This window comes from Oryzias melastigma, linkage group LG9 (assembly GCF_002922805.2).
Source record: "Oryzias melastigma strain HK-1 linkage group LG9, ASM292280v2, whole genome shotgun sequence".
Taxonomy (NCBI): Eukaryota; Metazoa; Chordata; class Actinopteri; order Beloniformes; family Adrianichthyidae; genus Oryzias; species Oryzias melastigma.
Genome location: NC_050520.1, coordinates 30,527,065 through 30,539,846, shown reverse-complemented (window position 1 = coordinate 30,539,846; position 12,782 = coordinate 30,527,065). Strand labels below are relative to the sequence as shown.

Here is a 12,782-nt window from a genome sequence, read left to right as displayed (position 1 = left end):
TTATGTGTATATTATTTGTATATATGTGTTTTTGAAACTAACTGTGTTCTCATTAGAGAGGGAACAGGACTATAATAGATGTACTGATTATTTTTAACTTGTATAATTTTGACAAAATATATTTTTATGGAGAGTAAAATATTGAAAGTTAATTTAAGGTTTAAGTTGATATATTCTGGAATAATATTCCTGCCTTTTTATTATTCTTAACTGTGTTAAAAAGGTACGGTTTTAAAGATAAAAAAAATTGAAATTCTGCTATCTTTTTGAACTATTTGGACATTTACTAAGATTTTCTTAGGGTATTTTGGAGTTCAGCTAATATTTCAGCTACATGCTAGCTGTTTTGGCTATAGGCTTTTTTTGTTTTGTTTTGCAGCTCCATGCTAGCTGCTAATTTGGGCTTTTTAAAGTTTTTGGGTTGTTTTGGAGTTAGGCTAATATTTACATGCTAGATGGTTTGGCTATTTTGAATAGTTATTTTTTCAGCAACATGCTAGCTCTTTTTGGCTAATCTAAGTTTTTTCTGTTTTTTGGGCTAATTTGTCATTTAGCTAATATTTTAGCTAGCTATCAGCTTCAGCTTTTTCAGCTATCAGCACTAGCATCTTCAGCAGCAACATTTTCCCACATTTTCTTGTAAAAAGATGCTCCTTTAGATATATTTTGTTTTATAAGTGTTAACCCTTTAACACTGGTGCTCCAGTGTTTATGTTATTTGATTTACTGTAATTTTACTGTAATTTTTCTCCTTCAGAATCTACTGGAATTATTGTGTTAACGGTTGAAAAGTTAAGATTTAGGTGTTAAAGTGTTGACCACATTAGAAGAAACAGACATATACAGTTGGGTTTTGTCTATAAAAAACATATTTGAACCATCATTTGAAAGCAAATATAGAGAGAAAAATCAACCTTTGACTTTTTCTGTCATTTTTCTCAGCAGCATTTTTCTGACATGCAGGAACAACAACTGCAGGAAACCGTAAACCCACATTAGTCTGCGTCCACTGAGGCGGAGAGTCTGTGTTTGCAGACTCCATGGATACAAACATCTGCAGACCTTTGTCTCCTCATTTACGAGTGGTGAAGAGGTGTGAGAGCCAAACCTCCAAACTCTTTTACCGATGAAGAACTTTAAGGCACTTTCTGAGTCGACCAGCAAAACATGTTCGTCACAATCCTAATTGGAGGTGAGTTCCTGTACTGCTTTGAGGGGTGTGTTTTTTGCAGGATGTTGACAAATATAGTTTCCATGGCAGATAACAGGATGGAGCTGTTCAACCTCAACTGTAAGCTGGTCAATTTCATCCATCTCTTGAAGGAGAAGTGTGGTCTGGATTTTAAAGGTAATGAACTCTTGTGGTAAACCAGGATCGGACCGCATTTTTTCATCACTTTTTTTTTCTCCCTCTCAGACTGTGTGGAGTTGATGGACAGCAGCGGACGAGTGGTGAACCTGGAGGCCAAGCAGCACAGCCGGGATCTGGCCTCCAGCGTGCTGACACAGAGGCAGTTCTACATCCCGCTGAGGGTCCTCCGTGAGTCCAGGATCTGCTCGGATCTATGAGGAATTTTCAGAGCTGAATCAATGAGAATATTGATCATTTTATTTCTAATGTCTTCATAAAAAGTATTTTTTTTATTTATATTTGACAGGCACAGCCAGTTAGCAAAAAGTAGCACACTTAAAGTCTATCTTATTAAACATTTAACACCTTTAACATACTGTAACTTTTTTAACCTTTAATTCGATCAAAGTAATTCCAGTAGATTTTGAAGGAGAAAAGCCGCTTTTCTGTAAATCTACTGGAATTACATTGATCAGGTTAGCAATTAAAGTAAATCAAAGAACATAAAAACTGGAGCTCTGGTGTTAAAGTGTTAATTATTATTGAGTATTAGAATAAATATAGCAAGTACTCTATAAGTAAGTACACTAAGTAGGTCTTTCGACTAAACTGGACCATTTTAAGATTATAATATTGATTGATTGGTTTATTTTAAGCATAGATTCTGAAAAATACACAGAAATATTTCACACTCATTACAGAAATAATAAAATGCATTTATTAGAAAATAGAAAACAAAACACAGTTAATTAACTATTTTTATTTAATTAGCTGACATTACACTTCCTATTACTACTTTTACTGAAGTGACATGATCATATGTTGCAGGGTGTCTTTTATTTTGAAAGGAACTTAGGTCAAAAGTTAAAAAAGTCAATTTCCTTCTAATGTCTCATGTGTGTTAATCATAGTATATCATAAATACAAATCTGTGTCTTATTTTTTTAAAGGCGAAGGAAGACTTTCTGGCTCCTTGATAAATCAGTCTGAATGACTCTTTCAGAGCTAAAAACATACTAGCTATTTTGTCTAATTTAGGCTTTTCTCCATTTTTTAGGCTGATTTGGAGTTTAGCTAATATTTCAGCAACATGCTAGATGTTTTCTCTAATTTAGTCTTTTTCAGTTTTTTGGGCTAATATGGAATTTAGCAAATTTCAGCTACATGCTAGCTGTTTTGGCTAATTTAGACTTTTTCCGTTTTTTTAGGCTAATTTAGAGTTTAGCTAGCTGCGTGGTAGCTATTTTGGCTAATTTAAGCTTTTTCAGTTTTTTGGGCTAATTTAGGGTTTAGCTAATATTTGAGTTACACGCTAGCTTTTTCAGCTAACCTAAGTTTTTTATTCTATTTTTTTATTTTTTGGCTAAATTGGCATTTAGATAATATTTTACCTGACTATCAGCTTCAGCGTTTTCAGCTATCAATTTCAGCATCTTCAGCGGCCAAATTCATATTACAGAATTCACTCTAGCATTATAGCTGGTAATGCTAGATATCTAGTTTTTAGTTAGTTTAAAGCTAATTATGGTTAAGGTGTGTGAATTATATCCAGTTTAAAGCACGTCTTATCTTATGCTGCACAACATTGGTTACTAGCTGTCCAGAGCTGCGATGAGACAATCCTGTTTGGCACAGAGCATATTTTATATTGAAATTAAGATGATTGAGCTTCTGTCAAAAAATAAATAAATACAATTTTGATAGATTGCGGTTCCTTTTTTATATTTTTGCTTTTGTTCATGCCAAAAAAATGGACATAATTGTTATTTTTTATTAAAAAAAAGAAGGTAATGAATTCCAGGTTTTGATCAGTAGAAAACGAGCCTAACTGGTTGCACCTAGAAATAATACATTCTTTGGGCTTCGTGTTTTCCAGGAGATGATCCTTCTGGAAGTCAGGAATATGTTTCCCTCCTAAACAACTACAGCTCAGGTCAACCTGAACTAGCAGGTAATGAAGGAGCTGGTGTGTGAGGCCTCCTGCTGGTCAAAGACCATGCGTGCAGCCTCCCCACTGACAAAAACACAATGAAGGAAATGTGTTTTGCTGCAGAGCTGCTGAGGAAGCTGTCAAATGCAAACAAGGAGGGAGACGGAAAGAAGAGAAGACGATGCACACAAAAAAACTAAGGCATCACTGCCAACAAGAGCTCATGAGTTTGTGAACAGGTTTCCAACTCACAAGTCAAAGGAATTTTGCATATAGCTGCTGGTTTTTTCATTGGGTCACAAAGGTTACAAATAAATAAAAAGCAGTGATTGTCATGACTTTGTTTCCATGTTTTAAATATCTGTAAAGAAAAAAAATGCAACAAAATACAGGAGCGCTAAGAAAGTCTGTTGTTTTAAATCCACAGAGATTTCAAATTAACAAAAAAGTAATTAAATATTTGTCTAAACATGAAGAATAAATCCTTTGTCTAATAATATATAAATATAAATCCTATTGTCTGATGTGAGAATTTACTCAAAAATTCCTTTTGATTCAAACATTTATTTTTAACCAGCTTAACTTGTGGTTCAGCTTCAGTAAATATTTGAGATCTTATTGTTTTGTATTCTTACTTATTGTGAAAATGTTTAGTTAACATTTACACTATAGTAATTCTCCTGCTCCCTTTTTTTTAATGTTTCTCAGCACGTAAAAACTCAATCACACTTTCAGCGATTTCAGTAATCTTGTTATCAAAACATTCAGCTGTTACTTTTATTTTTGGTATTCATAAACTTTATAGTTTTTGAACTATTGAGCAAAATTTGCCCCAGAGGAAATGTAAGTAGATTAGTAACAATCATTTAAATATATTCATGGGCAATGTTTTCATCTTTTATATTAATTTTCAAAAAACAATTGAGTCTACCTAAAACTTTAGCAACATGCTAACGTTTTAGGATAATTTGTTATCTACTGAGTTTTTTAGGCTAATTTATAGTTTAGCTTCTATTTTAGCAACATGCTAATGTTTTTGGCTAATTTAATTTACAAGCAACACACTAAATATTTTTGAAAAAAATTTGAATGTATTAGGGATTTTTAAGCAATTTTACAACAATTTTTTCAGAAATGTAGTTTAACTTCAGTGCTCTTTCATAGTTCTTTAACAAAATTTTAGATCTTTTGGCAAGTTTAACATTTTATTAATAGCTTTTGCATTTTCAGCAAATCTGTTCAGCAATGAAAGAAAATTGTGTCACCATTTCCAGCAAAAAAGCTTCAGCAACTACTTTCAGCAAAATTAATTCACACTAGCATTATCGCAGGTAATGCAACTTTATAATTTACTTAGTATTGGTCACTGAAAGGCTGTTTAATCACAAACTTGATCACAAATGAATCACATAAACAGTATGAAACAAAATTAAATCTAAAGTTAAAATTAAATGAAAAATGTGTCTGTATATCTTGGAACATGTTCTGCTGCTCTTGCTTAAGTGTTTTTGCTTCAACTGAAATCAACTGGGATCGGCCTGATTTGGAGTCAAAGCAGGAACAGATCCATTCAGTTCCAAGAGGGTCCAGCAGAGGGATGAAGAGGGTTTCCCAAGCCAAAGGTCATCTCCCTGCTGGAGGCTGGTCTTTGGAGAGCATTATAGATTATATAACAGGAGGAACAGAGAAAGTGTGCAAACCGGTGATTCGTGCTGCTTCCTCTGCTGCTGCTGTGGAGCTCTGGACCTGTGAAAATGTCCTGTGAGTTTGAGTCCCTGGAGAAATCTCTGGAGTCGCACCTTCCCGAGGCCGAGCTGGCGGAGGTGAAACGGATCTTATTTGGGAAGGAAACTGTGTGAGTAGAAACATTTTGAGCCTGGTTTTTGTTTGTTTTGTCCACTCTTTTCCATGTTTTCATGGTAAATTATTATTCTGCAGCGTGGACTTTGCTCTGGTCTGCAGGGTACAACTGTTCAGTGGTTCAAAGAAAAGATGACCAATTAAGAGATAGAGAGCATGCAGCATGAGTGGTACATGCAGAGCGCATTTGCAGCTTCATTTACTTGGAATTTCGTCTCATTTATAGTTTTTGACTGTCTATGTCAATATTTTCATGCACGTTGGAGAAACTGAATGCTTTAGTTTGCAGCACATCAAAGTTGACATTCTGGTTTAATCTTCCACCTGCAGGTCTGTCCTCAGGCTTTGAGCAGTTCAGGTCCACTTTTGATCTTAAAATAAGACTTAAAATACAGCCCACTTTCCACGCCTCCTTTAGCTAAACGAGTTTTCCCATAACTTTTGTTTGGATCCCTTACAATGAACAGTACCCCCCTTTCCCCATGCCATGATACTCCCTCTACCATGCTTCAATGCCAACACTCCAATGTTGAAAAATGTTAATGAAAACAATAACCCAGCCAGAAGGCCAAGTGAACCTCATAAGGTTTATGGTTTAAAAGTGGGCAGAAAATGTGGCCTCGATTGAGTTTATCCGCAGTTTCTGTGGTGACCCAAACTGTGTTTGTCCACATTGACCTGAGTAGGGGCTCAGTGGGTAGCCTCACTATGCTAGCCAGCCGCCTGGTGGACGGCGTAGCGTGCTAGCGAGCTCCGCTGTAGCAAACTAGGAAGCTCCAGTGTAGTAAGCTATCGAGGTTCACTGTAGAATGCTAGCGAGCTCTGTTGAAGCGAGCTACACTGCCGCATGCTAGTGGGCTTTACTGTAGCATGCAAGTGAGCTTTGCTGTAGTAAGCTAAGAGCTTCTCAGCATGCTAGTGAGCTCCTCTTAACCAAGCTAGCTCCCCTGCATCGAGCTAGTAAGCTCTGCTGTAGCAATCTAGCGAGGTCCGCAGTAGCAAGCTAGTGAGCTCCACTGTATCCTGCTAACGAGCTCCGCTGAAGCATGCTAGCAAAATTTACTGCAGCATGCTAGCAAGCTTCGCTGTAGCATGCTAGCGAGCTCCTCTACACCGAGCTAGCAAGTTCCAGTGTAGCGAGCTACCAAGCTCTGCTGTAGCAATCTAGCGAGGTCCACAGTAGCAAGCTAGCAAGATTCTCTGTATTGACATAGCCATAGAGCATCCTTGCGAGCTTCGCTGTAGCATGCTAGCAAGCTCCACTGTATTGAGCTAGCAAGCTCTGGTGTAGCGAGCTAGCGAGCTCCGCTGTCCACCAGGCAGCTGAATAGCATAGCTAACCTCCACTGATTGTCCACTTAAACCAATGTGGACAGAACCCTTTGGATCCACATTTTCGTCCCGCTTTTAAACCACATGGGGTCCACTTGGCCTTGCTGCCTGGGAACTTCTGTATTTAAGCCCAGAGCTGACATGTGAGTGTGAGCCGCTTGTGCACTGATGAAGAGCCCTCTCCCACAGGAAGCTGGACCTGCCTGCGTTTGCGCTGGAAGCTGCTTCTGAGCGAGACTTCGAGCTGAAAGCCTTCAAGTTTGACGCCTCGCAGGAGCAGCTTAGACCACCCAGAAGAACCAGAGTCGGGCTGGTTCAGCACAAGATTGTTCTGCCAACTGATGCTCCAGTCTTGGACCAGGTCAGGACCCAGGACTTCACTTTAAAGAGTAAAACTATTGTTTGGTGAAGACAGGAGGAAATGTGCTTAAAGGTCCACTCTAATGAAGAAACACGTTCTTGTGGCATTTCTCTCATATTTAACGAAAATTAAGATTTCTTTATTCAAATCGTGGCAAATCTAGCAAACAAAAATGATATTGATGTGACACTGAGTAAAAAGAGGACAATGCACAAACAGTGGTTGCATGTTATCTCTTCAGATCAACGCCATCCACAGTCGAGTTGGTGAGATTGTGGAGGTGGCGGCCATGTGTGGTGTGAACATCATCTGCTTTCAGGAAACCTGGAGTGAGCCTTTCCTTCTGTCACTTACAGATTCACGCTCTCATCAGTCATTCAGATAAGGTTTTAGAAGAGCCAAAACTGGGATTTCTGTCTTCCCAGCCATGCCCTTTGCTTTCTGCACCCGTGAGAAGGAACCATGGACCGAGTTTGCAGAGTCTGCAGAGGAAGGGAACACAACGCGCTTCTGCCAGGAGGTGAAACCCTCACTGCAGTGCAAACGACAGTCAGGAGATGCACACTCCATGCTCACTATTCTCTACTTCAGCTGGCCAAAAAATACAACATGGTGATCATTTCTCCAATTCTGGAGAGAGAGGAGCTGCACGGAAAACTGTGGAACGCAGCGGTGGTGATCTCCAACTCTGGGAATGTGCTGGGAAAGAGCCGGAAGAATCACATTCCCAGAGTGGGAGACTTTAATGAGGTGAGCAGGTGAATCGGGAGCTTCACACGAAAAACTCTGCAGTAAAAATAACCCAATTCTATATTGTGATTATTCGCAGATAATAAGTGGTCTGCAATTACTGAGACTAAAAAAAATGTATAAAGATTGATCACAGTTAATTTTTCCCATATTTGACATTAATTAGTTAATTTTTTTTAATCGATTCCCGGCCCTAGTTAAACATTTCGTCGGGTAATATCTTGCTTATACCATGGTCACTTACAAAATAAATAAATATTCAAAGGGTTTTTGGTGCTTCATTCTTTTCTATGATTGGGATTTAGAGCATTTTTCACAAAAAGCGACTAATTCATCCGTGGTCCGGTGCCATATTGTACAAATAATTTTTACCTGGTTAAACGTTGTGATTAATCGTGATTAATCCCAACACAAAAGTGCGATTAATCAGATTTCTTTTTGTAATTGATTGACAGCAGTTATTAAAAATAAATGTTTCATGTGTGATTTTATATTGTGATTATTCGCAGATAATAGGTGGTCTGCAATTACTGAGACTAAAAAAAATTAATTAACTGCAGTTAACTTTTTCCAGGTTTGCAATTAATTAGTTCATTTTTTTAATCGATTCCCGACTCTAATTATTTTAAAACATACCTTAAGTTCAAAGGAAACCACTATCACCCATAAAGTTAGGATTGGTCCAAAACAAATCCCAACAGCTGTGCAGACCTGATCCCTTCTTTGACTGTGATGTTTTCTCCGGAACAGTCCACATATTACATGGAGGGAGACACCGGCCACACAGTGTTCCAGACACAGTTTGGGAGAATCGCCGTCAACATCTGCTACGGACGCCATCATCCACTCAACTGGTTCATGTTCAGCATGAACGGAGCCGAGATCATCTTCAATCCCTCTGCTACAGTCGGAGGACTCAGGTGACCCAAGCACAGACCTCACGATACTTTACTACTTTGCCAAAAGAGACAAAGTAATGGAGGAGTTTATTTGTCAGATAAATTCTGCTGAGAGAGAATGGGTTTGCATTTAGTTTTAGAAACTCACATCCAAGTTTAGCTCATCAAAAATGATGCAGAGAGAAATCCTTTCCTCTTGAAATGCAGAAACTCTGTTGTTCTCTCCACAGCGAGCCCATGTGGTCGATAGAAGCCAGAAACGCTGCCATAGCCAACCACTGTTTCACATGTGCAATCAACCGTGTTGGAACAGTAGGTCACCTATTCTTATACTTCTCTGTCATGAAGAAAAACTTCAAACTAAAAATGAATCTGTACTTTCTGCAGGAAACCTTCAAAAATGAATTCACATCAGGGGATGGAAGGAAAGGTAACATATGGTTATGTCTTGTGAGACACATTTTCAGCCGAGGGAAGCCGAAGACAAATATAATCTAGATTCTTTCAGCAAACCCTGATGCATACAGTGAGGCTAACAAGTATTTGAAAACTGTGATTACACTGGGAGTTCTCCAACTTAGAAATCATGGAGCGTTCTGAAATGTTCATCTTAGATGCATGACCACTGTGAGAGAGGAAAAAAGTCAGGAAATTACATTGTATGATTTTTAAAATAATTTATTTGTATGCTGTAAATGAGTATTTAAACATGTATCATGTAGAATTCTGATCCTCAAAGACCTGTTAATCCACTTTTAAATAGTCAAACGTTTGATAGTTTGAGGTGGTTAGCTGCTTAAAGACACCTGTCCACCACATACAATCAGTAAGACTCCAACTAATAACATAACCAAGACCAAAGAGCTGTCTGAAGACACCAGAGACGAAGTTGTAGACCTCCACAAGGCTGGAAAGGACTGTGGGTCCATTGTCAATCAGCTTGGTGAAGAAGATCCACTGTTGGAGCAGTTCTCAGAAAACGGAAGAACTGGGGCTCAGACTGAGGCTCCGTTAAACTTCTCACCTGGTGGGATCTCAATGACTCAGAACTACTCGGGAGGAGGATGACCGCGGCCATGTATTGAGAGATTTTGGTGAACCACTACCTCATGGACACAGCCAGGAGAACCAGGAAGTGGCTCCTTAACAAGCATATCAAGGTTCTGGAGTGGTCTAGCCAGTGTCTAGACCTAAACTCAATAGAAAAGCTCAAACTCTGTTTCTCAGCAAAGAGCACAGAAACCTGACTGATCTAGAGAAGATCTGTGAGGAGGAGTGGACCAAAATCCCTCCTGCCATGCAGTGTGTGCAAACCTGGTGAAAAACTACAGGAACCGTTTGATCTGTAGAATCACAAACAAAGGTCGCTGTATCAAATATTAGCATTTATTTTATCAGGTGTTCAAATACTTATTTGTATACATACAAATATTTATTAAAATGTTATATCTCACAGTGGACATGAACCTCAGATGAAAATGTCAGACCCTTCTATGATTTAGATGGAGAACTACCAAAATCACACAAAAATACGTTTTGCCTCACTGTATTGGTCATATTTCTTTGTCTTTTGAGCTCATTAGAGCCAAAAACTCAGTATGTCAGAAAATGCATCATTTTTATGTGAGTTTGGTGGCAAATCACAATGAATATCTAAGAAGTATTCCAATTTTTTGAAATCCTGTTTTTGTGGGTTTTTGAGCTCAAACCCAAATTTATGCAAAAAAAATAAATAAATAAATAAAAAAATCAAACAGTGGGCCCTGAATCTATTTTCTGTGAATGTTTCGTTTTTTTAATGGAAATGTGTCAAATAACACATTTTTCCATGATATTAATTTAGGGGAAAGGTCTGTAGACTTTGGGTCTTGTCTGGTGTGGTAGGCCTCTATCGCTCTGGTGGTCGGGGCTTGATCCTGTGCTGCCGGTGTAGGTATACAACATGTGCTCGGCCTGCAAGATCAGCTCGGCGGCTTGGGACTTAATGACGTGTAAGATTCTGATTGGTCCGGACCATGAGAACACCATCACGGGACATAGGAAATGATACACATGCACCATTACGATGCATGGAGTCTTCCCGAGTAAAGAACTGAGAAGGTCCGAACAAGTACCCAAAAAATCACAAAAGGGGGCGCAATATTTGTAATCAATCGGAAAAACCTTCACAACAAAATAATCCGATTGAGGAGAATCATTACAGGATAGCAATTTTAATAGAGAGAAATCAGGCAGAAATCGTAAAGTTTCTGCTAAAGTGGGTGCTAGCGAGTAGCATGCTAGTTTGTCGTTGGTCGCCACTAAAAAAATAAATAAAAGTGACTATTCGCATGTAATTTTTTCAGTCCTTCCAGTCTTGAACTTCTTTTTGGTCGCACAGACTGGAGGAAATCCAGCTAGAATATGCAGCGTTCACTTTCTGCTCAGTGACATAAACACTGAGGAGAGCAGACGTTAGTGAAGGAGCTGTCAATGGAAAATTATAAATAATAGCCCGAGCAGATCTCAACACTAAGTCGTTTGACTATTTGGCGTTACTTTAGTGTGATGTCACCACTAGTCCCAAGCCCCCGAGCCGATCTTGCAGGCCGACCACATGTGGTACCTACACCTAGCTAATTGTTGGACTTCCCATGAGGCTCTGTCCTCCAGCGCTGCACCCTCTCCTCTCCCTTGTATGAGACATTCACTGAGCTCTGTCAGTTAAAATCTTGTTCTTGATGGATTTATGGATCTTGGGGGTTTCATCCTGACTACTAACTCCCACACTCACTAACTAGTCTTTGGCTTCCATCTCTGCTGCTTTCCCAACATTCAAACATTGGGTAAAATCATTTAAAATTGTGAAAAGCTCCACTTTAGTGAGACTTGAAAATGTTAGTCTCTCAGGATAAAGAATTTTTAAACTGGCTCACCTTTTTTTCTGATTTCCTAATTCATCAAGATGGTTCTCAACAGATGGTTCTCTTACGGGACACTTGAATGATGCGCTGTCCCATTACAGTGAGTCACAGAGCTCTCCTGGTTTCAGCTCACCATGAATTTGGACATTTCTATGGGTCCAGTTACGTAGCAGCTCCTGACGGAAGCCGCACTCCTGGGCTCTCCAGAACCCGAGATGGACTGCTGGTTGTGGAAATGGATCTGAATCTGAACAGACAAGTCAGTGACAAGTGGAGTTTTAAGGTAAACACTCCTTTTTTTAAAAGACACGAGTCTCTGATGAAAATGATGTTTTTAACATGTTCTTGGGGTATTTTTCTGATGATGGAGGACAAACATTGGGAAAATGAAGCTTTAAATGTTTGTGATTAATTCTTTATTCAAATCATTGTGAATCAGAAGCAGACGAAACATGTTTGAAAAGATGCTTATTTGTGATGTAGAGAATACGTTGGCTCCCTGCTCCACTCCATTCTGATCCATCCACTCCAATAGATCCATGAACCTCTTTGTTATCCCCGTCTGAGCATGAATCAAAACTGTACGGCTGGATAGCTCTGATATTTTTGTGCAGTAGCTAGTGAGAAAGTGTGTGAACAGATGGGTGACAGGAAGAGGGGCTGACTTAATCAGTGAATGGGCCCGTCCCCACCCAAGAGACAAATTTCCAATGAAATATAGAAACTATGTTCTAGAAAATGACAGTTTTTTTTTAACATCTTGTCTAAAAACAGCATTCTCATAATAATAAATCATCAAAAGATGATCGGTTTAATGATTGATTATTCTTTTCTCAAGATTATGAAAGCTGTTTTCAAACACGATTGCCGTCGGACATTTTTTTTTTTTAGTTTGACAATAACTAACTCATGACCTGACCCTGTTTGTGCAGATGACTGGACGCTACGCGGAGTACGCTGAGAAACTCACCAAGGCGGTTGGTCAGGACTTCAAACCCAAAATTATAAAGGAGTGAAACAGCTCGAGCTCATATCTGCTGTCCATTTGAATAAATGAACGCAAAAGTTCAAGATTTGATTCTTTTGTTTTTTAAATGTGGTAGCTGAAGCAAATCATCTGCCTCCATCTCATCCTATCAGCTGCATTCTCCTCACTCAGACCAACCTCCCTCATAGACCGTCTAAAAAACTGAGCGTTGAGGTCCCCCATTGGAACTGCATTACCTTTACATTAAAAATGATCAAAGAACACATCGCTCCCTAAGCCCTGACCCCCCCTCTGAGACCGACGATGAACATATACGAAAGAGCAGATTTAGTTTGATGCATGAGAGGCAGAACAATGTTTACAATCTGAACATTTTGTTAGAGCTTCTCCTTTTGAGAATCCATGTAA

General features: G+C 38.9%; 2 protein-coding genes across 3 annotated transcripts; both read left to right on the top strand.

Moving 5' to 3' along the window:
* Positions 1 to 951: 951 nt before the first annotated feature.
* Positions 952 to 3,649, top strand: LOC112148866 (uncharacterized protein C22orf15). Of its 2 annotated transcripts, XM_024276263.2 has the most exons (5): positions 952 to 1,192; positions 1,262 to 1,348; positions 1,418 to 1,540; positions 3,228 to 3,302; positions 3,405 to 3,649. In XM_024276263.2, exons 1-5 carry the CDS (start codon positions 1,168 to 1,170, stop codon positions 3,479 to 3,481), a joined length of 387 nt encoding a protein of 128 aa, XP_024132031.1. In that variant the 5' UTR covers positions 952 to 1,167; the 3' UTR covers positions 3,482 to 3,649. The 2 variants fall into 2 exon arrangements, with proteins under 2 accessions (XP_024132031.1, XP_036069658.1); XM_036213765.1 differs by having other exon boundaries at positions 952 to 1,348.
* A 1,287-nt stretch (positions 3,650 to 4,936) lies between these two features.
* upb1 (ureidopropionase, beta) lies at positions 4,937 to 12,457 on the top strand. The gene is made up of 10 exons (XM_024275893.2): positions 4,937 to 5,136; positions 6,663 to 6,834; positions 7,076 to 7,163; positions 7,260 to 7,354; positions 7,426 to 7,584; positions 8,335 to 8,504; positions 8,714 to 8,795; positions 8,871 to 8,913; positions 11,515 to 11,669; positions 12,319 to 12,457. The coding sequence occupies exons 1-10, from the start codon at positions 5,036 to 5,038 to the stop codon at positions 12,400 to 12,402; spliced, it is 1,149 nt and encodes a 382-aa protein (XP_024131661.1). The 5' UTR covers positions 4,937 to 5,035; the 3' UTR covers positions 12,403 to 12,457.
* The last annotated feature ends 325 nt before the right edge of the window (positions 12,458 to 12,782 follow it).